The sequence below is a fragment of the Fulmarus glacialis genome, unplaced genomic scaffold (assembly GCF_000690835.1).
Source record: "Fulmarus glacialis isolate BGI_N327 unplaced genomic scaffold, ASM69083v1 scaffold5936, whole genome shotgun sequence".
Taxonomy (NCBI): Eukaryota; Metazoa; Chordata; class Aves; order Procellariiformes; family Procellariidae; genus Fulmarus; species Fulmarus glacialis.
The window spans coordinates 1-25,898 of record NW_009218763.1 but is presented as its reverse complement, the minus strand read 5'-3'; the positions used below and the strand labels follow the sequence as shown (position 1 = coordinate 25,898).

Sequence of the window (25,898 nt, the reverse complement as noted above, 5' to 3'; positions counted from 1 at the left end):
TAATTTGTCTTGGGGTTTCTATTGATAAATATCTTTCAAATTTCACAGTAGAATCATAGTAAGGAAGTTCAGCAGTTCAGAGCCTCAACATGATAAAGAAGAAAAGAGGAAATTTGGATTCACTCCTGCTTTTTTAGGTATGATGCTGGGTGAATGCCAAGCCCAGACAGGCTGGCTGTCTAGATTATTAAAATGGTTGGTTCATACTGTTTGGAGGAAGGAGAAATATCACCAAATGACACGATCATTGTGAGGCATTTCATCTGCTTTAAATCTCAGTTTGGAAATTCCTTCTTTGGGAGAGGAGGGGGAGAGTTTCTTTTATGAAACCTGTATTTCCCTAAGTCTCTGCTGTTTCTCTTCATTGCCTGTGGTTGTCATGGATTTGAAACACTGCCCCATGGTGAAGAAGGCACTAAATAAAAACTGAAAATGATAGTCCCCAGTGATGGCACCTGAGGAATTTATCAAGTTTGATTATCTGATCTGGGCTGCAGGATGAGGGCAGGAAATGTGGGTCTGAACTCGTGGCAGCAAGGAGTCCCACGGGCTTTCCGCTTCCTGCAGCTATCAGGCCGCGTGCTTTATTTTACAGGTCTAGTAACTAAGTTCTCTTCTTTGGAGGAAGCTTAGGAGTGATATGTTAGTGCCTCTGCCTTACCCATTATATTTTTCCCAGCCAGTGATCTGTTTGGGAGCTGGATACTAGGTGGATTTCACACTGATTATAAACCAGCCTTATGAAGCCAGGGCTAGGATTGATCTTTCTCTGAGACAAAGTGATCTTTATAATTTACATAGGGTTGTTTTTTTTTTTTCCCTTAAAAAAATGCCGACCACAGAATCCAGTAAACCTTCTTGCTTTTGCTCTCAAATGCTTGCATCTATTAGGGGAACATTTGTGTACGTTGCATATACATATATACATATATATGGTAAACATCAAAAGAAATCCCATAGCTTGCAAACATCTTTGCTGTTGTATAACATAGAAGAAGAAAGTCTCAAAGATTCTGCTCCAGGAGTGGTCGCGGCTTTGCTAGGGTTTCAACTGTTTTCACACAGTATAGGAAATCCTAACACAACACCTTATGGGCAAAGAAGTCCATGTCTTCTGTGAGGAGGCTGACCAGAAAGGTGCTTCTGTTTCAGCAGTATTGTACCCTAGCAAATGGTCTTCTAAAAATTGAGCTCTTCCAAAAATTGAGGTCTGATCCTTTTGGCAAAGTCTTCCCCATTTGTTAATGGAAATTAGAGTCAATGATGTTGTGGTATAATATTTATAGGAAACCTTATAAAACCCACCTTATTCAAATATGTTCTGTCTTTCCGGATAGAGTCAGAATTTTAATATGGATAAATATTGCACACTTTTGGTATTAATCTGAAGCTTTATCTGAATTGCTTGATCTTTTTGAGTCTATAAAAATTAAGTTGGAAACCTTGAGAGCAGTTTGTAACCTTGGTTCTTCAAAGGCTTGCTGTAAATACAACGGGAACAGTGTTCTGCTGTGGTGTTTCAACACTTCCCTTTTCAGTTTTGTTGGGGAAGGTGACAAGCAAAAAAGAATTGTATAAATGTTTAAAAGTGTTTTGAAATATATAGTACAGGCTTGTTTTTTTGCATGATAAAAATCTGTTTTGGATTCAGTGTGAGAATAGTGAGGATTTTCTGCCCCCAAAATCCCACTTTTCATACATGTATCATCTGGGGAGTCTTACTCACAAACTTCAGTTTGCAAAAGTTAATTAAGACTTCAGTGTCATAATACCATCACAAGGCCTCCTGCTATCATGTCTTTGCAAAGGTTATAGCATTAATGAGGTATAAAAGTAGATTAACTACTAATCCAAGGTATGTGCTGAATTGCCCCCTTAAAGTAACAAGCTCAAATAATCAATCATTTAGTTAAGAACAAGAATATGCAATTCTAAAACTACTTCAGAAATATATTTTGATCAATTCAGAAGCCAAAGACTTCTTGCACAGAATTAATTTTGGGCAAACTTAAAGCTCTATCAGAACAACGTATAATATAAGTACTTTCTTTTCCTCACTCTTTCTAACCAGGAACAGAAAAGCACACGGTTGTTTTTTGTAGAGACAAGCAGTTTAGGATCTTGGCCAGTAAAAGCAGAGCAGGACTCCTGTCTTTTGTGGAAGAAAAATGACAATTCAAATGGGAATGTAGATTGTAGGCATTGGTTTCTGAAGAACACAGGCAGCTGATGAAATTTGTATAGAAGAGAGTGCTTGGGAAAACCAGAATCTCTTTTTTATTGCTGCCGTTTGAGAAACTGGGGTAGCTCAGACTGTGTCACTCACTGATACCTTTGTATATGACTCAGACAATACAATTTTAAGAGACTTTTACAGATTAGGGATTTTTTTTTTAATTTGCAAAATGTGTTTCACTACTAAATGGCTGGTAAATTCACACAGTTTAAAAATATAGGCTGAGTTCAGTTTAGATTTGTGGTTCATCTTTCTTTTTGGAGCACTTGAGCACCAGTGCAGCTACAGCACTGCATCTTGTGATGGCCCTTGACTACCTTCTAAGCTAGGGCATCTGCATATTAATCCCAAAACATGATGAGAGGTGTTTGAAATCTGGATCCTACCAAACTACATAAAAGAAGGGTTCAACTCAAGCCCAATCACCAATGGCTACGTAATTAAAAACCCAACTGGACACAAAAGCCTGACGTAATACAGCGTGCATGTTTGTGGTCCAGCCCTTAGGAGGAGACAAAATGCTTGGCTGTCAGTTTTACTGAAATGAGGAGATTTCTGCCTGGCCCCGTAAGACAATGTGTTCATTGGGGGGGGGTGTTATTTCACGTGTATGGATTGGGAGGGAACCTGTGAGGGAGAGTGCAGAAGTACGAATACAAGCAGTGCAAACAGTATGTCCTTGTTTTCCCCTTGCGGTGACTTCCTGGGCATTTTATTCTTTGGGTCACAATGCATTTGATTGTCAGCAGTGGGCGAACGTTATGCTGGTTTCTTACATGTATGCACAAGCAAATTCTGTTTGGTGGTTTGCCACTTCCTCTCAAGGTGGCAAACAAGCTTTTTATTCCTAAGCAAGCTCTTTCAGAGCTGGATGAAAAATGTAATATATGGGAAATTAGTTCAACTGAAAAGCAAAGTTCTGCCAAGGGGAAAATTTTCACGCCGCAAGTCTGTCACAAAATATGAGTTATTATGATGGGTGAATTTACAAATTGCCGTCAAACTGGTTCTGAATGATGTTAATATGGCTGTTCAGCGCAGTGCACATTTAATTATTAACTGTTACGATACAATGCCGTTATTTCTTCTGGGTCTATATAGTTTTATTTAGTGTGCTTCTGCTATTGGGATTTTCAGGCAGCTATGTCAATATAAAGCCTTCTCCTTTGAATGTGGAGCTGAAGAATTTTGTTTATGTCAGATTCACCAGGAGACCATGGTACTACTACTACTACAAAAACCCAAACAAACATGTAAACCAGTATCAGTTTCTTGTAGGTAAAACATTACAGAGCAATGTATGAAGAATACTTAAAGTAACTTTAACACCCTTCAAAACACATCTGTCTGCAGGATGGAATGATATTGGTATTGAGTTGAGTCCCAGAAGGAGAGCACCTTGGTGAAAGATTGGACTGAATTTCTTTCAATGAAATATACTGAGAAGTCAGTGCAATGCAATTAACAATGCAGTTCAATGCAATTAACTTCAGTCCATGGATATGGGGTGGAGGGCTCATTATCTTCAGGAAGTGCCATGGGATCTCCAAAATTCTGAATTGCATTTTTACCTCTCACCCGCGGGATAGCCCTGTCAGGCTCATGTTGACAGTCTGGAGTGTTTATTTTTTTCAACATGACCAAAGAACACCAATGCCAATACCAGCCTTTTACTCTCTTCCCTTTCATGCCTGATTTTCTTAGGTGACGGAATTTCAGATAATGTATAAAATGATAGATTTTTTCAATATCACAGTCCGGGGAGCTTGACCTGTGTGTAGTGGTAGTTCAGGCTCTTGGCAGTATAAGTTCCCTGTATTTGTGCTTTAAATAAAAACTGCAATTTCTCATCACTCTTTCTGACACTGGAGTGGAGGAAACAATCTGTTCTCACTGAGAAACACTGAAGCTATGTGGAACTGGAGCAAATATAAATATGGATTTATGTTATAAATCTGTGGAAAATTTTGAGAGAAAATTATTTTTGAGGAAAGTCAAGTTTGTTAGATGGCCAGAATGCCGGCATTTCTGAATCAACGAAAGGACAATGCTTTGGAAAAGAGGGTACATGGTTCAATGATGAATGGAAAGCAACAATTAGAAATTAAAAACTATGCATACTAATCAGGAAATGGAAAAACTGGGTAGACTGTATTAGAATTGGTATAAACTCAATAAGGAATTTAAGACCTTCAGGGGCAAATCTATGGCTAGAAAAGCTATAGGACTCTGTAACAGAGTTGAAGGATGTCTCTAAGGTGATGAGTAGAGTACTGAGATCCCTACCCCAGGCTAGATCAGGTCCACTGCAGTGTCTGGCTGCTGAGTGCTTCTGGCCCGTGGCTGGTGTGCGTGGAGCCACCTGCAGTGTTACTCACCAAAGTTCATAAGTGTCCCTCGATGGCACAGTCCAGGTCAGAGCAATGACTCAGTAGAGATGATGTAGTCATTGCTAATGGCAGGATTGCTTATAAGAAGTAGTATTCTGTCATGCAGGTTAGCGTGGAAATACAGGAGAACTGAGAAAGCAAGCAACAGTACTGTGGCACATCTTGGGAGAAGAACATGTTGTTGTAGCACTGAGTAATTTCCTTCTGTTGACATAAACTCATACTAAATTTTCAGTTGAGTAAGTCTTCTCCTTTGTAGCTGAACAAAAAGCCTGTGGTAAATAAACAGTTTTATTGATTCAATGCCCAAACTGGTAAGTCTAAAGGCAGGAAATTTGGGATTGAACCAACATGTTCAACAAAATTTAAAAAATCCTCCTTCTTCCTGTACATTTTATTCTGAGTCCTCTCATTTTTTTTTCTATTCAAAGTGCTAATTAGTTTATATATCTTTTGAAAACCATTGAAAATTAAACTAAATACAAAAAAGTTTAAAACATGTATCTTTTTTTTCTTTTGAAATTACTGAACAGAAATATTATCAACCTCTTCAAAGTTTTCATGTCTGGTTTTGGCTGAAGGCATTAGTGGAATTTATCCAGTTGTCACAAAGACGCTGTGTATAGCTACAGTGTCAGGAAGGGCTGACAGGACTCTTGGAGGCTACACAGGTGAAGCCAGAGTAGATGCACTTACCTCTGAGTATTACTCTAGTAAGGCAATAGGATAATGTTACATACAGAGCTGATATAGACATGTTTAAAATGGTCCTGAAAAACTGGTGACATTGTGCCAGAAAGATTATTCATGGAGTGTACAGGTCATACATAATGTGGAAGCTGCTTTAAAAATGATGTCTGCATTAAAAATCATATGTAAACAATATTTTGCTTTGTCTTCTGCTATGGACTGCCTTGAAATGCTCGGACTCTCCGTGCTGCAAACGTAGGCTTTTCACAGCATTTAACAGGATTTGGTGCATGTATTTCATCAGTGGTTCTGATGACTGAACTAGCTTGCTCATTAACTGCTGGACAGCTCATTCATTTTTCAATGAACTTTTTTTCCTTGCCTTCTAGGTTTATGATGAATGTGACTTGGGAAGGTAAAGATTTGTCCTTCACGGCAGATGGTTATCAGGCACATCCCAGGCTGGTGGTGATAGTACTGAACAACAATCGCGAATGGGAAAAGGTGAGCATTACCTCTGGGTAAAAGACGTGAGAGGAGATAGGAGAGACTTGGTAGAACCCTATTAATGACAAGTAGACAGATTAACGTCATGGTTGTCAATGATGATATTCTGCTGTAGCACGTTTGTCACAACAGTTCAGAAAAGATAATTTTACCTTATTCTAAGTAGCTCTAAGGAGTTTTAACAGGGAAAGCAACATATCAGTGAGATAAGCCATGTGGATTTCAGAAGATTTCTGTGAAACACACCTTGCATTTCTTCTTACAATTTAGTGGAATAAAATGGATGACTGAAAAATCTCCAGATTTTTTGAGATTGGACCTTAACTACCTAAATTTGGATAGATTTGTATATCTTGACAACTCCAGTCCTTTTATTTCCTTGGTTTTTTATTCTTTGACAGATTTTAGAGTAAAAGTACACTCTTTTTTTTTTTTTTTTTTTTTTTAAACTGTGAAATTCCTGTTGAATTGGAGGATAATCCCTATAACGGTTGCCTAAAAAATTCAGAATCTTGACTTGTGTTCTCTTGGTAGGCAAATGATCTCCATAAACCTCTATACAGACTAGAAGGAAGAGTGTCTTAATATCAGGGTTAATCATATATGCGAGTAAGAAAAGAAAAAGTTTATCATGAGTGTTTTTTCTTTAAAACTCCCACCTCAGCCTGTGATTGTTTTGGCTCTGAGTTATCTGTGGTCCTATGTTTTAAAAACAGGGGACCTTAGAAACTGTTTGCAATATGAGACTGTAGGAAAAAATACATCTGGATCATCCACCAGTTTTATTTTAAATTCATAAAGCATGATCCTGCATTATCTAAATTGCTGCTGAAATCTATGAAGTCTTTTTCTTGTAGTTTTAGGATCCCATAAAATCAACTTAAAACTCCAGTTTGTAAGACTGCAAGACTCTTCATGATGTTGAATAATAATGACAAAATAAGAATTACTGAAGGACATCTTAGTAAATATGCAAGTCATGCAAAACCACAGAGAGTAGTCCTAGATTGTGCTATGTATTTCTTTATGTTCATTTGATGCAAATTTAATTCTCTGGATAAATTTAATCCTATCCAAATGTGTCAATCTGAATCTTTGGAGGAATCTTTTGCTCAGTAACCATTATGAAAATTTCTTACCATTTAAAAATTCTTCAACAGTCTGCATATCATATATAATGTTCTGGAAAAAATATTATGCTACTTGGGGAATATTAGTATTAGGCACCAATGGGAGAAAATGGTTAGAGAGGCAGCCAACAATGCTTATGGTGTAATAATTTCATACATTTTGTACCTTGAAACTTCTCTGAAGAGACCATTCAAAGGACAAGGGGAGATAGATTTCATGGTTTTGAAAAATGACCTAACAGCAGCAAAGAAATGCTGGATATATGAACTGATGTTATTTCCAAGAAATAACTTGAGCCTGTTTTAACTCGCAAGTGACTCCCCTATCAAAGAATGGAAGATTTGGTGCAGGTTTTGCTGTGTCTAACTGTGCATGTTGTACGGCAGTAGCGCATGCTCCACCTGCTGCGCTGGGCTACAAGACTCTCTGTAAGCTGATGCTCACATTGTCTGTGCACAGTTTTCCATCTGGTAAATCCCTTCCTGCTCATTGTCATGTTTGAGGGGTTTCTAGGAGGAAAAAAAGAGTGACTGAAGGGAGGCTCCTGCCCAGAAAAAAATTTATGCATCTGGTCTTAGCTGCCCCTTTGTTTTAGAGCCCTTTTAGTAGCAGGCCAGACGAGTTACTTTGGTAGAGACAGCCTGCCCCTAGCTGCAGCTTTCGCGTCTGCTTCTCTATCGTAGGACTATGGGAAGGGGGCCAGGTTTAATATGTCAGAGGGGAGAAATGAAAGGCAGCCAAGAACGGGCTGTCACCACCAGAATTATTCGTCTGACCACAAGCTGATCCCTGCTTCTGTGGATGAAGACAAATAAACTGACTAATCAATTATCCTGGCAAGCTGGATGTAGCTCTTGGCTATCTCGGAGCACCCCACATTTATATCAGCTGAGCGGCACTGTGCATTTCAGAAATAATAGGACAGTTCCTCTGACTTAGAGGCATGAGAAGGCCCTTGCCCACCCCCCTGGTTTATTTGAACATCTCTCCAGTGTCGTCTCGACATTCTTTCCAAGTTGCATTTCTCACCCCATATCTCTTAGCCAATGTCTTTCTTCTTGTTCCTTTCTCCTTGCGCTGTTTTGCTCAATTTCAAAACTGTCAAAGTTACTCATCTAAGAGCTAACATTTCCTGCTCTGAGTTTCCAGACAGGCGCATGCTTTTACTTCCAATTACAGTATTGCAATGAGTATCACAGAATTGTTTTATTGAAGTCTTATTAAATATCCTCAATCCTATATGGAAAACATCAAGTCCTAGAATCTAATTAAATTATTTACTCATGTGAAAAACTGACAATGCCACAGCCTGCTAATCCTTGTAATGTAACTAATGTACATAGAAATTGCAAGTAGTTACTTTATTATTTATGTAAGAAAGAGTAATTGTGGTTTATGTGAAGATTTTTTTACCCAGTATTCTCCTGAAAATACAAGATTCAATATTAAAACTCAATTTTCTTTGGTTTTCATATAATAATCTGCTTTTACTTAAATACAATTTTTCCTTGGTCTCAAAATTGATATACTTGACTCGAGGCTTGAGGTTATAGAAAATCCATTCAACAATAGTTGAGGAGCATACATCTTACCCCTAGGAAAATAAGTTCCTTTTTCTTTACAAATGACTCCATCAAAACTTTGAAGGGGTAACTTCACATGTAAATGGGGTTGACTGAAGGATTTGTCCCATATCAGATTCTGAAAAAAGCTGGTTGGGTGATAGTAGTTTGAAGACTGAAAATCACTTTTTTTTTTCAGCAGGCATCCAGCAAGATATTTTGACAGATCCTAAAGCAAAGCAGCTACTCAAACTTCTGACATCAACATTCATATTCTTGCTGCTAATCTTGACAGGCAAAGGGGCTGCTGTTCTCAGGCAAGAGATTTTTGAGAAGACAAACTTAATGTGCTTGTTTCAGTGAAACCTGATAAATTTGCCAGAGTTAAGAGTGTTGCCCAAATATCACCAAAGTGCTGCAGGAACACTGTGCTAGTGCTAAAAAATCCTGTTCAGCAGTACCAGCTGCAACTCCCCCATTAAGCTTATCTCAGTGAGGTGTGACCTGGGTTACTCACCTGGCCCATTAACTTCACTGAGTTGCAAACTTCACAGTCTGTTAGTCTTTCTTTCTTTGTTTCCTTTTTTTTTTAGTGTGGAAATAAAACCAATCAAACCAATATTAAAATCATATACTAGAATAGAATTAGCAGTGGCAAAATTAGGCGGTTTAATTAGCTGTGTATATCATATATATTAAGTAAGGTAGGGAGTATAGCATTTAAAGATGAGTGTATTCCATGTGTAAAGAAGAGTTCCAGGGTAAAAACATTTTTTACTGGTGCTCCCAGATAGATACAGATAAAATTACCATGGTGGTCTGTATTCTGGCTGAATTTGTGAGATATAAGTGTTCTACATTTTTGTAGCAAATGAATTTTTACAAGAAGCAAGAGTAACAGGTCCTACATGGCACAATTGCTAGTTAAATGCCACTGCAAGAACCGTTACTTACATCCAGGTTTATTCTAAACATAACCAATCATCTTTAACTTTCTATTAATGCAGGATTTAATGTAGAACTTGATTTTGCTCTGATTATCTAGCATATGCCAGATTTACAAACTCTGTGTGAGGTTGTACACATTTGTATCTAAGTAGGAATGAGTGGGCAGAGGGTGCGCGATTCCTGCCTGGAATAAATGAACCAAGGTCTTCACAGAGAGCTCCATCTGGCTACTAACATCCACTGTCATGTAGCCGAGAAAAGATAGCTATCATCTCTAATGGTATAGCGGAAGCTTCACTGGACAAGAACTGAAAAACCTAACACTTGGCCAGATTTCTGACAGAGCTTTCTGTCAGAGTACTGTGGTAATAAAAAGTCACTGAGGTGGTACAGGGTAGTTTCTTGCAAAATCTCAATTGATTTCAGAGCAGGGGTCATGACAGCTGAAGGATCCTGATGCCTCATGATAGACTGAATTTTTAGATTCCCTAAAAGTTGTGAAGAAATGCATATATTTTAACTAGAACAGATGAAATTGCATGATCTAATCATCCACTTGCTGGTATATCTTTTGTCAGTAGCTCTGTGGCCTAACGTGATGTATTATCTTTGCCCATAGCAGAAACAGCATGCTCTTTTAACAGCCATTGGGTTGTCATTTTCTTTGTTCCATCCTTGTTGCTTAGTGTATTTAGTCTTCCTGTAAATATGCCTATCCTGAGACTTACTGTCGAGTGAAAATTGCATATTGTTTCTGTATCAGTGAGCTTTTACTTAGCCTAAAGGCCTTTCCTTTGACCTTTACTGTACTGAATTGTTTGAATTGCACCAATTATTATGCAGCATTTCTTAAATCCTGTATTCCCAAGGAGGATGGTTCCCTCTTCTCTGCTTCTGTAAAGGAATCGCAGCTACCATGGAAAGCTGTGGTAAAGTGTGCTTTGCTCCTGTTCTTTACAGCTAATATTAGAGAGGAGGTTAAAGAGTAGGAAGACTTTCAAGGCAGCTCTTCCTCTCTGGAGGTAAAGGTATGGCTATCTGGACATTTCTGGAGAGCTGTAAGATCTTCACTGAGTGCAGAAGTGACAAAAAGTCTTCCCTCAGTGGGAGGTGGAGGAAGGGGCTGTCAATTTGTTTAGCTCTTTTCCTTTCTAATGACGTAATCGACTCACAAAATGGCTTCTCTGGCTTGAGTTTGAACTCTTGTGCTACATAGAGTTATTTGGGACATTTCCCAGCACCGAAACTATACCAACCACTGAGTATTTGGTGAGTGCTAATTACTAATTCTGTACTGAAAAATGAGGCTACAGGAGGTGGTAGCTTTTCTTTCTCCTCCTGTTTGTTTATAATCTCTCCGGGTACTGTTTTCCTTTGAGCCCTGCTGGTCGCAGTATTGGTGCCTTCCTGTCAGCGTAAGGTAGAGCGGTGCATTTGCATACCCCATATGAGATTTTGCAGCAAATTTTGAAAACTTCAAAGTCTTTAAATGGACGTCTTCAAACCACTCAGGACTGTAAAACACTCCCTATTAATAAGACATGAAAGTGCTCGCACCGTATTTTGTCATTTAAATTTTGAGTGTCATTGTGAAATATGGACCTTCAGAAACACGAAGCAACACAAGGGTTTGCAGCAGAAGGTATACAACAGATGCTGTTACTGGAGGAAGGATTTTGCTCTTGTGCTTTGTTCTGCAGCTGCCTGTAACAGCTAACCCAACAAACTCAATTTATGCTTTCTAGTTATTGACTTAAAACTTGCCAGAGTAGCTCTTCCTTGTAAGTGGAAAAGTGTGACGAAATAAAAGTGATAAATTGTTTTTCTATAAAGCAAGATGAGTTAGATTTTGCATTTGCTCAGCATTACTTTCTTCACAAAAGTGAGACAGCTCAAAAAGTATGTTTGCAATATGTGTGTGTGTTTAATGTAGAAAGAACATCCCTGAAAATTTTTCTCTTTTCGAAGGTTTGGTCGGGCAGTCCTGGGAGTGCTTTTAGTATCCCTGTTGTCATGTAACATTTTTTCTTACAAAAGGATGATGTCTGTGTATTGCGTACAGTTCCCATCTGCTGGGAAGAGGGTGATAGGACCGAGTTATTTGTTTGTTTTCTGTGAGATACGCCGGTGTGACAGACTTTCTTTTTGTGCCAGCATTGGCACGCAAGGGAGAACATACTCTGCTCTTTTCTTTCTCTGCTCAGGATCTGGCCTTGCCCTTTTTCCCTGATTTGGTGGTTTCTGTGGGGGTGTGTGATTAGGATTATGTCAATCATCCTCATATTATTTAGAGACTGCTTTAGGGTGCAGCGGGAGAGGTGTCGTCGTGAGGTACAGCAATGTGTAACTTTGCAAGTTGTCTGTCTTAGGCTAGCTGTATTTCTCTAGCTGTTACACAGAAACACACGAAAGACTTCATTATCACCCTCCTTGGCTGCAATCTTCAAAAGATAAATAGGCATTCATGAGGTGGTCAAACCACATATATAATACAGTGATTAGAGAACGGTGGATGAGATGAGTACCCTATGATTGTTAATTCAGCCTGACGTTAAACAAGATCTTCTGTGCTCTCAGCTATTTTCTGCCATTGTTCCTGTATCCTGTAAAGATTAAACCAAAGGGAATATTCCAGACTGCATATGAGGATGGAGAAAATAGGAAAGAATGTCCAAGTTCAAAAGAGATACAATGGTACATGTAATATTGGAAGTCCGTACTTGAAGCTGAGTTTTGCACCTATAATAGTGAATCAAGGGTTTGATTCACTATTGAAACTGTATTTTTTACGCAAGTCCTGGTCTTTTGGCCATAAATAAGGATTTTTATAATTTGGGCCAGTATCTTTCCCAAAAATGATTCTATTGCCCTTTTTTCAAGTGAGAGCCACCTTCTGTATTTCTCTGGGATCAAAGCCACATCATTATCAGTCTAATTAGGAGTGACAGAAATTTATCATAAATCTCTCGATATTTTCTGGCATTTCCACACAGTAGAGTAAAAGTATTTGCATGCAATTTTTGACAGTTCCATAATGGAGCATGTCTGCATTTTTTTGAGCGTTATCCTCAGCTTGAATTTTCTTTTTAAAAAAATGTTTGTTTTACTGTGTTTATTACTTTAAAATCTTTCTTAATGCAGTTTTACTTTCCCCCTCCATTTTTGAATCTAGCAACACAGATATTCCATTGTATCTGCTGAGAATAAGCTCATTTTCACTTTTAATTTCTCTAGTAATATTAATTGGCCTGCCACACCAACTCAAATACATGAGATTCTTCTTGATGCAGTTGGAATGTGTCTCTGGCTGCCTATTGTTAATGAACTATGCTTTCAGCCGAGTTCTCTGGGGCAGTAGTCTTTCTTCTGGGGGCTAGGGGAAATGATTATCCTCACCGACACAGTTTTGAAATCTTAAAAATATTTCCATTCTGTTTCAGAGAAAAAAAAATTAAAATTTCAAATTCTATGAAACAGCAACCCAAACAAAACAAAACAAAACAAAACAAAATAATAGTTTGGAGTAGTTGAAATTCTTTCACCTCAAATTTATCTCTAAATATTCTGATAAATTATCATGTATTTCTAGATAGCAAGTCCAGAACCATAAGTGCAATAGCTTTATTAAAACATCTCTATTTCTGTTTACAAACGATTTCAAAAGGTGATTTTATGTTTTGAACAGTAAAAAGCCCACTTTCTGAACTGTTTTCTTTCAAGAAATTAGGATAATGGAAATTATCTTCAGAAAGGTTCTCTTCTACCCATCTCCCACCCTATCAAAACATAATTTTGGCAACCTGGCAGGCCTGTGCAATATTTTAATTCCTTGTTGTCCTCTAGCTACTCTTTTCCAAGCAGCGATGACTTGAAGACTGAGATAAGAAAAAGCTTTTGAATGGCAAAGAGTTCCCTTGAGATTGATCAAGCACAAGTAGGAAGTTTTAGGCTGCAGATGAAAAGAATAAGATAGTAATTCTTCACTGTAGTGATAACATTTCCACAATAGAGGTAGTGTGTTTCTATCCTACATGTGAGTTTACCACTATTTTATTTTTGTGGACCTGTTAGCCTTTGATAGACTGGCTATGAAAATTGTTTCTGGTCTCTGCTAGGAGTATGTAGAGTTACTGTTCACTATTGTTCCGTATTGGAGGTTTGTAGTTTCACCTGCAAATAAATGTGCTGTAGTGTTCAAATCATTTGTCATTAAAATTAGAAAATGTTGCATAAAGAATATCTGTATCAGGGATACCAATATTAGTAGGTAAGCATGCTAATTTAAACACAGACCCGTTCTACCTCAAATCTAGATGCTTGGACTTAGTCGGAGGATGCAACGTTTAGTTCATTTCATCAGTAGCTATAATGATCATGAAGTAGTACACTGAAAATGAGTGCTGCAAAACACTGGAGGCAATTGAATTTTGAAGCTGTCCAGGTTGGTAAACTATTTCACTGTAAAATGGTTTATTCAAATATCACCGTTGTCTCCTACTGAAAGCAGCAGCTGAACTTTTCATATTCTACTTTTCATATTTTACATATGAACATTTTCATATTCTGCAGCATTTATAATGACCTTCACAGGCGAAACTGGGACTTGGCATGCTTTTTTTAACTCAGGTATTTTGCTGTGTTGTCATAGGTAAGCCACTTTAACAGTCAGTGTTGAATAAGGACTTAACATTTGGGTTTGCAAATTCTTAACACTTTATAAGCAGACCTCTTTATAATGTTCTGAAATACAATGAGCATGTGTAGTTGTTATAACCTGTTGGTTTTTCCCCTAAGCATTTGAGGGTTTTAAAGGCATTCAAAACAGATATTGACTGGATCTAATACTAGATCTTATTTCCATAAGTGATATAAATGCTGATCCTACATATGGATGCAATTTCATAAATTCTCTTTATTACAACAGGAACCTGATCATGTTTTAATTTTGCTTATTCTACAACTTTTCTGTGTCATTTCAACCCTTCACCCTGTAAAAAAGGGATACTATCAATTGCACAAGGATGTTGAAAGAACTGAATAATATATGAAGATACAAAACATTGTGTAAATAATTAATACCACACATATTCTTAATAACAATGCTATAATTAGTTCTGTATAAGTTAAAAGGCTTCTAATGCAAATATAAAAATCCTCCCATATTTTGACTATGTGCTTTAATTGTATAAAACTAAATTCTTACTCTCCACTTAAACTAAATGAAAAAGAAAAAAGTGTTTTGATCATTCAAAACTGTAGCAGAATGATAGAAGTGCAACATGTAATCTTCAACAGTAAAGCTATTTTAAAATCAAAATACCAAATAAACATGGAAACTGTTCACTTGTGAGTCCAGCATCAGCAGCAGAGCAAATCCAATGCCTGTGCTAACCATTTATTAATTAGAACAAACAGAACAAATCCAACAGAAACATTTCCCCAACAAAAGGAGTGACCTAAAGGCTCTTTCTAATTACTACCCTTCCTCATTTGCCATTCTTAGCCCACCAGCGAGGATTTTCAGAGCTTTTCTGCCTTTTGCTTTTCTACCATTCTTCACGACATCGATATCTTTCTCTTGTATTTCTTTTTCATTGTGCTTTCTGACACTGTGGGTTACTCATTGTACTGGTGGTAGCAGGGATGACCTGCAATGGATATGCGATTTGTGCATACAAAGCCCAGATAAAGTCACTGTGACACCCTGGGACTGCAGCAGTAGACCTCTTTGGACAGAGAAGTAGGGATGCCCCGAAGACCCAGGGCAAGGTCTTAATTTTTAATTATTTTTTAAAAATAAGGTTACTGAATATTGAGATAAATCCTTGGAAGGCAACAGATAAAAAATTTTGGACCTAACTTTAGTGATTCGCTCAACACATAACCCTTCCATACAGATACAACTGTCAAAAGAAATTAGCATTTCCCCAAATTCAGCCATTTAAAAATATGACTGGTTATATCCTCCTCAGAACAATAAAATGGCAGTTACTCCAGCTGAAGTATGAAAAAGTATCATAATTCCTCTTTTAACAGCATCCAAACAGTCGTAACATTTTTGATAGGTTCAGGTGAACTCATATTGTCGTGGGCAGCTCGTATTCCTGTGACAGTGATGCAGGTGCGGGGGGTGGCTTGCACAGGGAAGCGCTTCAGGATTAGGCAGGTCTGCCTCCTCCCAAAATCCTGTATCGAGTGATTTAGAAGGCAGGTGCTGCCACTGCTATATAGTCCTGAACACACAAATGCAACTGAGCCTCAGTCACGTTCGGTTTCTTCTTGCTGGTTGGAATAGGCAGCCGGTTGGGCATGTTTTCCACTTCCAAAATTCATCACATTACTTGGCACGTTTGCTGTTTGACTGAAGTACTAAGCTGGCTGGAAACCTCCCCATTCCAGATGGCCAACTTCATGGCGTACTTAGGGCATAGATATGAACGACACTGTGTAAGCTAATGTAAACCGGCACAGACTCCGCTGTGAATGCAATTATATACCATAACTTGACAATTAAACTATTTTTCCAATATACCTATCTCATAGAGTTAAATAAATTTGTTTCCCTGTGTATGAAATAGTTTTTCTCACAAAGGCTTCATCCATTGTGTTTTGGTTAAATTTCATACTAGAACTGTATGTATAAATCCTATGCCCAGTTCCCATTGGTTTAGGTGTGAATTCCTAATTCCCTTGAGATATTTTGAATTTCCTAATTTAAGTGTATAGAGATTTGGCATTTCTGCCTCCTACATTAAAGTTCAGTAAAACATCTTGACTTACAAACAGGATGGAAAGGAAGCTGCAAAGGGCATGTGCTTATATGCTTCCCGAAATAGGAATAGATATAAATCATGTTATTCAGGAATTTTTGTGATTCATTTTAAAGTCTTTACAAGACAGAAGGTAGGTGACAATTTTTTTACAGTTTATTTTAGGACCTGAGTCTTTCATTGTACTGTTAATTCGCACCATTTTCCTTGCAAAACAAATATTTTAGCAGTCTCATGATTAAGTTATAATTTGTTTAGCTCAAGCAACTGAAGAATTATTAAAACGAATTAGGTTATAAATTTTTGTGGATTGCTAGCTCATTTATATTATCTGTCATTGCTACTCAGATAAAACATGCAATTAGATTTATGATACAAAGTAGTTAAACACAATCTGAGGAAGAAAATGCTGGAGTTTTCAAAATATTTAAATCGTATGCCTCTTTCTGGTGTTCTGGAAGTGGAAAGAAATGTAGGTTAATTTAGAAGGGATAATTTATAATAGTAAATAAATGGACAATTTTAATGTAAAGTGGGGTATGCTTTCTTAAACTGCCTCAACAGTTGGCATTAACTCAAGCAGAATAAAATATGTTATTTCTAATAAGAACTAAATCACGTACTATTGAACTTGTGTTTACTAAAAAAGTGTTTTGGCCTGGCTCAGGTGCGATGGAACCCTAAGTAAAAGCTTTCACAATGGCTTTTCAAACTATAGGAACAGGAGAGTCTTCTCTTTTGAGAAGATACAGAAATATTATGATACTTTGGTTATTAGTCTGATGTGTATGTGCATGGAGGGGTTAGTTTTCTTTTTTTCTTTTTTTGAGAACTGTTTTCTTATTACTGCATATGGTCCAGATTACAAATGGAGTATCTGGTTGCTGTTCTGGCTCAAATGGAAATGATGCATGTCAAATTTCAGTGCAGCTATAGCCGGGTGATAGATAGTGTTAACTGATGTGATCCAGTCTCTATAAAGCTGTTATCTCTTAAAATAACGTTACCTTATTTGTCTTTACCACAGTGCATTTTCTCATGTCATGCAATTACAGGAAAGTTCTAAAGTAATTTTGATAACAAAAACCCAAGACAACTGTCTTTGCAATGTAATTTCCTGTACCTGTATCCCAGCACATTTAATATTAGATCTCATTTGTCAAAAACAAGGAAGCAAATATCAGCAGCCTGTGTATCTTGGTGTTTCAGGTGGGGAAATGGGAGAACAACTCACTGAGCCTGAAGTACTCTGTCTGGCCAAGGTACAGCTCTTTCGCAGACAGCGACCCAGACGATAACCATTTGAGTATTGTCACCCTGGAGGAGGCTCCCTTTGTCATTGTTGAAGATGTGGATCCTTTGATGGAAAGTTGCCAAAAAAACACCGTGCCATGTCGTAAATTTGTCAAAATTAAGTAAGTAAATACACAGCGTTCCTTTTTTTTTTTTTTGGAGTACAAAATATATTCCCCTATTTTCTCATTAATTCTGTTCTTTGCTTCTTTCATTGTATAATTGTGTTCTGATACTTTGCTGCTTTTTTTTTTTCCTTGCTTCCTATCTTTGCTTTTCCTTCCGTATTTCATTTCCTCTTTCTTTTTCCCTTTCCCACACAGTATGCTTTTGTTTGCACATCTTCCTTTTTAATAAGTTGAAAGGTTCTGGTTACGTATATATAAGTCACATTGAATTAATGACAAGATAGTAAGTTTACAGTAAATTCAAAGTCAACCAGAATTAGCCCTTTTCAGTCACATGAAAGAAGATTATGTTCTAAAATAGAATTGTTTTAATGAGTCCTCTTTGAATTGTTTCCAATTATGTTGAAATATGCCTGTTTTAATTAGTCTTTAACAATTTGAGAATGTCTTCTATTGGAAAATGCATGTTTATGCTGAAATTTGGAACAGGATAAACTACTCCAGCATAAAATACCCCTGTGACATACCATCTAGAGAAAAGTCCCCTGCTTTGATTGCTCTATGACTTTGGAGCAGTCATTAGAAATCAGTGGAAAATTTCTCGTTGTGCATTTATCAGTGTTGTTTCACCCATTCTGTGGTTCAGTCTACGTATTTATGAACCGAATATAACAACATTTTTTTACTGAGCAGATGTTAGAGAATATAATGCATGTTTCTGAAGATTTTCAGAGACCGCTAAATGGTTGTGCACATGCTTCCTGAAGTCCAGAAAAACATTTTTTTTTACTGTACTTAGTCAAGTTTTAAACTAGCTTTATTTTAATTTTGAATTCTTTCAAAGGCTGTAAAATATTGCCTTGGCTTCTGAAGATGCTTATACTAAAAAGTTCTAGAGGTCATGAAATGAACATTTCAGAAAAAAAATGAAGGGAAATCCCTCATCTTTGCACTCAAAGGCAGCCTGAAATTCACCTTCTCAAAGTGCAGAAAAAGGTGCAGCATCCATTTTCAGTACAGTGAACTGCTGTGCCTTTATATAGCTTACACATTGGGAAGTTCTCTAATTACTAAATGACATGTAGTCTTACGTCTGGAGAGTAAAAGTAATAAATGTTTAATCCAAGCCTAAGAGAGAGATTAGTGAGAGGAGACTGTGTCTTGATGGAGAAGTGAAGTGCAGTAGGCTGGATACTGCAGCAGAAAGCATGTCATACAAGGTCTACCATTATCTTCTATTTATCCCTCATCAAGCAACTGTGTTATGATTAGTAAGAGCTACAAACACCATATAAAGCATCCTGTGGATTATTTCTCCATTGATTCAGAAAAACATGGTCACTGACAAGTATGACAAAATGTTGTTTCACAGTATGCTGAATCTTGCTGGTGTGGTTCTTCTGTTTTTCCCAGTAGAAATGTTTACATCTCTCTTCTCTGTTGACAGCAACTCAACTAATGAGGGAACTAATGTAAAGAAGTGCTGCAAAGGATTCTGCATTGATATCTTGAAGAAGTTGTCTAAAACTGTCAAGTTCACATATGACCTGTATTTGGTGACTAATGGGAAACATGGCAAAAAAGTCAATAATGTGTGGAATGGAATGATTGGTGAAGTAAGTTCTGTTAGGTAAAAGAGCTCTTAAGTAAGAACTTGGCAATGCTTGTTTTTAATTCTTTTGGAGAAATGAGGTATTCTCTACTGAGTAATATTGGTGGTGTCTTCTCTTTGTGGATCAGGTGGTATATCATCGTGCAGTTATGGCTGTGGGGTCTCTTACTATTAATGAAGAGCGCTCTGAAGTGGTTGACTTTTCAGTGCCATTTGTTGAGACTGGGATTAGTGTCATGGTGTCACGGAGCAATGGCACAGTTTCACCATCTGCTTTTCTAGGTATGGTTCTCCAACCCATCCAGATCATTTAATTGCATTTCTATAGAGCTGGGTATGTTTCATTGTTCATGAAGCTATATAGTGCATTGACATGTTTCTGCCAAGTTTTGAATTTTATATTAGGGAGTTTGTACTGTGTTGATGTGATGATTATCATGATTATTAGCCCACGAAGGTAATGCTGTTGGTTTCAGATGCAGTAAGTGAAAACCAGTGATACTGATCTCAATATGAAAAAGAATCCCCCAAAATCTTCAGCTGGGAAAATTACTTCCTCAAAAACTTTACAAACTCATTTATGCTTGTTTAGCCCATTATAAATGGTTTCATATCATTTTGACAGTCACATTCACAAAATAATTTAAAAACCCCTTGTAGAATAGCTAAGAAAAAGAGACTTCCTGATGATTGGAAGAGGTCTGTCAGCTAATTTGATAACAGTTACCTTTGGCTTCCGAACACCATACTACTGCACTGGAGAGCTTCTGAGTGTTTTCTCCATTGATGCAATTGAACAGTGGAGTTGTGATGATGCAGTTGAACTGTGGAGATATAGCAAAGAAATGAAGGGCTGGACAGAAAGGAGGTGCAATATAAAGAAACAAAGACTTTGGTCTTCTTTCCTTGTTTGCTTCTTGTTTCAATTGTTCATTTCTCCTTTCATTATTTCCCTCTCCTTCTCTTTTAGTGCTTATTGTTTACTTCTGTATTTGGTGGTTTGCCTGAATTTACCTGAAGCTGAAAAGAGAATGAGCCATGAGGTGGATCAAAAGTGCCCGGAATGCTGTTATGTTCCTCATAGTGTATTTGGGCCCAGTATTTTTAAAGATATTTTGCACAGGAAAATAGTGCTAGTGACTAAAATCATTTAAGTGAAATTGAAAAAAAAAAAAAACCAAACCACAGTATTTTCCAGATATCTTACGGAACAGTTTAGTATGTTCAAGTCCATTGGGTCAGCAGTGATGCCATTTTTGCATCACTGATTGTATGGTTTCTTTTTAGATTGCTAAGTGTAAGTTCTTCACTTCCACTGAAATCACTTGTAGCCATCGAGGAGCAGATTGTTGGTGTAGTATCAGCTACAAGTGGGCAAATAATTGGGTTTTCTTGCACAAGAATCATCATTTAGCCACAGAGTTTATTTCTCATATCTGTTCCATAAAGGCATATTACAGAGATGATGCAAATAAATATAACACAGTGAGTAATCAAATAACTTCTCAAAGTGATACCTAAACAGATTTTGTTGGTGGTTAGTATTTTTGTTTAATGAATGAAAGACTTTTAAATGAAATTGGAAGAGGCTGTACTTTTAATGAAAATATTCAGATAGTGTCTTTTCATTTCTATAAGTCATTGACTTGTAAAGTTAATTCATTTTTAAAATTGCAGTTGCAGTATATTGAAATTATCATTTGAACTACAAGTACTGGGGTATTTTCTAAATGTGTTGCAAGTGCAGTTGATTTTTACTATGGACTCTGCTTATCTCTTAAAAACCTGCTTACAGCTACCATCAAAAGAGAGGCTGCTTTTGCAATTTTCATAACAACATAGTTATTAAATTTCTAAAATGCATTTCATGTCATTGGTTTAGTTGGATGCACATATAATTCAAAAAGTAAAAATAACCCCTTCTTATAAAGCTCTATGGAATAGCATTACTTTTGAAGAAATCTGGTTTACTGCACCAATAAATCAAGTCTGTGCTCTCAGAAGTATGTTCTGTTTTTTCACATTAGATGAAACTGCCGCTTTACTGGAATTGACTGTGTAATTTGATAAGGTGTGCATAGTAGTAAAATGCTTTGCCGTGCAAAATACTATCAGGCAGATAAATGAATTTATTCACAGACTGATTTTGTTTCAATTAAGTGAATGTCTAAGAATAGAGTCATCTTACATAATTCTTTTAAAGATTTTTTAAAAATCTGTCAAATACAATATTATGTTTTTAAAATGGCACTTGATTACAGTTCATGAAATATCTGTTTTTGTGATTTGTTACTATGAATGTAGACAAGTACAGGATTTAATCTGAAATACATTTTCCATTCAGTGGTTCTGTCCAATAGATCTAAGTAACTGATGGGCTGACAGACTCTTCCTCATTATCTTCTGTGTTCTGATTCTGATGTGGGTGTCTCCTTCAAATGAGAATTTTATCTGCATTAAAACATTTTCATATCATACTAAAATTCATATACACTAGATCCACAAATAAACTTTTTAAAGATTCTGTGGAGATTTGGTTCAACTTTATTTAAATAAACAAACAAAATAAAGGAAGCCTCAAATCCAAATCTATATTTTTAAGAGGGAGAGAGTTCATAGGTCGGTTTTCTTATTTGGAGGCATTGGTGGAATAGGAAATCTATGCCCCTATTTATTTTATTTATTGTTTAAGTATTGCTTTTGGTGGTGGGAGGTAAGACTTGAAGTTAGTGGAGTAAGACATCTTTTTCATTGCTCAATATTCTCCATTGCCAATCATTTGAAAAGTACGCTGGCAAGTTACATATTAGTATTTTTCTGCCATATCATAGCTTTACTGAAAATTCTTATAAAACCTGCTGTTTGCCTGAGGGAAGTTCTCTTTCTGTCCTTTGAGAATGAAAGAACAGTGCTGAATGTGTAATTTGATCTCTAATATGACAGGAAGATCGACTTTGTTATTCAATTGATTTTGTACATGTTCAATCTTACCACTTGCTATTCTAAATAGCTTTGTATTTTTGTATTGCTTCTTATAATCCTCCACCTCATTACCAGACTGTTCAAATTATTAAAGAGTATTCTGCTTAAACTGTTGTTTATAGCCCACTTTTTCACATCGGCTTGTTTTGCCCTTTGCCTTATTTAGATTTTGACAAATTACCATTGCTGTTTCTACACTGTTGCTTTTGCTAAGCATATCAGGCTTGCTTTCTTCTGTGAGAGTGCTGTCAGAATTGTATGATAGTTTTATGTGAATTCCAATTTAATCCAGTTAATATGTGAATTCATAGAATATTTGTTATTAACTGTATTTGGCTACGTAATGTCCTTTACCTGTCTGCATCTGAACAGATCTTTCTCAGCCTTTTAAGAATTCTGTTATTTTGCTAACTTGCTCTTCCAAACAAATAATTATAGTAATTGAAAGAACTTCATAACCTGTCTTAAAAATAAAATAATTAAAAAAAAAAAAAAATCAAAAACCCCTGTTCCTTAGCCTTATCTTAAAAACAGAAAGAGAACAGTTTGGCTTAAAATTTCCCTGCCCTGCCTTTTTAGTTCACATCCAAAATCACCAGTGGGGCTATTTGGAATTTGGTCTTTTCTTGGTTCCAAATTTCTGAAGAAATTGTAGCAAAGGCAAATGATGTCATGAGATTTCCATGCTTTGGCCCAAATTATTACACTTCATTCTAGTTCTGAGTGAATCTGAATTTATGCTAACTTGGGCAAGGTTCAGATTGGGCTATTGGGCTTAGCACACCTCAATTCTCACTCATAGTCGGTTCCTGCAATGATGGAAGAATTTTCAGTGGTTCAAATCTTAATTTAAATTCAAAGAATGAAGAAGTTAGGATGGAGGAACCTCTTGGGCTTTCAAAAACATTGGAAGGCAAATGCATTGGAAGGCAAAGTATTGGAACACCCTGATTTCTTGTCCTTTCAAGTGCTTTTTGATTCTGTCCTAATTTGAAATAATATACTAAGATTTTTTTTCTCACACTTCAGAGCACACTCACACTTGCATTATCTACCAAAATTAGGATATAAAATGCCCCCAGACAAAGAGATATTACTTTGCCGTACAAAACCTTTCTTGCATATATCCTTATACCATGAGAGCTACCACAGGGACTCCTGAAATGACAGAGAATTTGTTATTGGGCAAGATATTTAAGAACTTTGTGTTATCACATACTATTACTGTATCCAATCCTTTCAAAAAGTTGGTGCTTAGTCTGGTATTTGAAAATGCTTTTAGATTTCTTTTCCAACCTACTTCTTTTACTTAATCATGTTTTTTTCTGTCTTTCAAACTGACTTTCAGTTTTCCATAAAAACCTTTTGTTTTCAGAAGTTTGCTCCCAGATGAGAATGAGACTTTCAAAAGGATGGGTTTGCAATTGGTAAAAACAATATCTTCATTGCAGGTAGATGAAAGTGAACACAGAGAGAAAAAAATTCTGAAAAAAAAAATTTAGTTTGAATGCAAGTATTCAGCTTTTTTCCCTAACACTTTTTGTTGGATAGAAAACAAGAGAGAAGTCTACTTCAGTGAATTACCAAATGTATTAAACATATGCTTAATTGCTTTTGCTGTGCAGAAACACAGTCATAATGGTTGGACCATTCTGTTGATAAATGCATATAACATAGGATAAATAGAAGTGGGCTACCTGATTGTAGACTGAATAAGCAGCGAGTCAAACCAATTATTTGCCACTCAGTGTCAGTGAAGGCTTTGTTGAAGAAAAGTGTGCAGCCTTTGTTTTTGAATTGCAACTTACATTTAAGATTTAGACTGTATGAATTTTGTATATTTACTAACAGCAGTTCTTTATATATTGCTACTTAGTTAATTGCTAGCATTTTGGTTGGTAAAAGCTAATTTAAAGAAAGCTGCTGGGCTTTAGCTGAAGACATTAGAATTCTTGTGCTGCGACTGGTTTAATGAACTGTGTTTCTGTTTCTCTTGTCTGTTTTGCTGCAGAGCCTTTTAGTGCTTCTGTCTGGGTGATGATGTTTGTGATGCTTCTCATTGTGTCCGCCATGGCTGTCTTTATATTTGAGTACTTTAGTCCTGTAGGATATAACAGGAACTTAGCACAAGGGAGAGGTAAGCTTTGCATTTTACACAACCCTAAAGCTATAAAAAAATCATGTATTTATTTCCCATACCTTGCTGTCCGTCTTTTAAAATAAATATAACATAGGAATAAAACAGTGAAAACAGCTATAAAACTATGTTTGCTCTTCATTTAAAATACTATCTCCTCAGGGCTTATATGCTCATTGTATTCTAATTAATTGAAATAAAGACACATGAAGGGTAAGTGATATCAGAGAGTCGTATATAGGCAGTGTTTGGTCACTAGACTGTATCAGTTGTAGAGTGTCAGCTTAAAAAAGCATTGGAATAAGTTCTACAGACTCCTCACTCTTGTGAATTCATGGTTAGTTCAGAGAAAATTATCTGAACTGGTGTGGTTTGGTGGGTAATCTGGAAAAATAGCAGTTACGTTGTATATAGTTTTATATAGTCCCTATAAAAAGTCTGGTGAACTCAGCTTTGAAATGAGGCCAGTGGCAGAAGGGCATCACTTCTTTTTGTGTAGCATCCATGGTTATAGAAACCTCATTTTCAAAATATACCAGCACAACAAATTTAATAAGAGCTTGCCTTTCTCATTGAAAGCTGCAGTTGTATATTATTAGCACTTTGACCTGAGAATGAGATCTTATTTACTGTGGTGCCCTCATCCTTCCCTTTCTTTACTTACAGTTGACAGTGCAGCCTGTTTTTAATTTCTAAATCATACTTGCCTCACGTTATAACAAGAGATCTTCCAGTTTAGTGAACACAGTTCTGGAGACTATTACAAGCTAGTGGTTTCTTCTAGATTATGATTGGCTTGTTCCCTGAAAAACGGGGTTATTGTAATGTTCAAATGATGTTATCATTTCAATAAGATGGTAAATGTGTAATCTCTGTCCAAAATAAACACTGTGTTTAGGAAGGTGAAATCAAAGGCAAATACAGAAACTGGGGATCTAGGGGCTAGGCTGTTCTTTTCTGTGCCACCTCATGTGCCAGAATTGATTATTTAGTGTACTTGCGGCTACAAAGGCATATTATGGCACGAGGCAATCCTAACTTAGCTCTAGAGACTTGCCACAAATCCAGCTGCCGTTCATTTGAAACATGGGAAGCTTAAAATAAATGGGACTCTTTATGTAGATTACTCCTCTCCCTAGGCGTTTTTGGCAGGATGAAGCTCAATGGTAATACAATCTCCAGTAGCATAAACAGAACTTTAGACTGCTTTCTTGGCATATACTTTCCTTATCATTTTTGCTCAGAAAATACATATTATCCCTGTATCAGCTCAATCTTAAATGGCTCTAGAAGGTAGTTTCATAAACCAAAAGTCAGCTCCATTGTGTTTATTTTACTGCATTCTATCTTCTTAGCACTGCTGCAGAACAGAAGAGGATAATCTAAGATGTTATGCTTGATTGCATTGGGAAAAATTTGCACTGTATTAGAGAGGATTTTTACTAAAATGAGAACATGCACTGAGTATACCCACTTTGGGTTTTATTCTTTTAATAATAATTAAATTATTAT

The 25,898-nt window shown here is 36.7% G+C and overlaps 1 protein-coding gene across 1 annotated transcript in view; it reads left to right on the top strand.

The window, feature by feature from the left end:
- Positions 1 to 24,386, top strand: part of LOC104078491 (glutamate receptor ionotropic, NMDA 2A-like) — a gene marked incomplete at its 3' end in the record, with an annotated part of 31,212 nt that extends 6,826 nt beyond the window's left edge. Inside the window, exons 2-6 of the mRNA XM_009580141.1 lie at positions 5,706 to 5,820; positions 17,444 to 17,649; positions 19,103 to 19,271; positions 19,396 to 19,549; positions 24,261 to 24,386. Coding sequence (XP_009578436.1) covers positions 5,706 to 5,820; positions 17,444 to 17,649; positions 19,103 to 19,271; positions 19,396 to 19,549; positions 24,261 to 24,386 — 770 coding nt within the window. The remainder of the gene's footprint in view (positions 1 to 5,705; positions 5,821 to 17,443; positions 17,650 to 19,102; positions 19,272 to 19,395; positions 19,550 to 24,260) is intronic.
- Between the last annotated feature and the right edge of the window lie 1,512 nt (positions 24,387 to 25,898).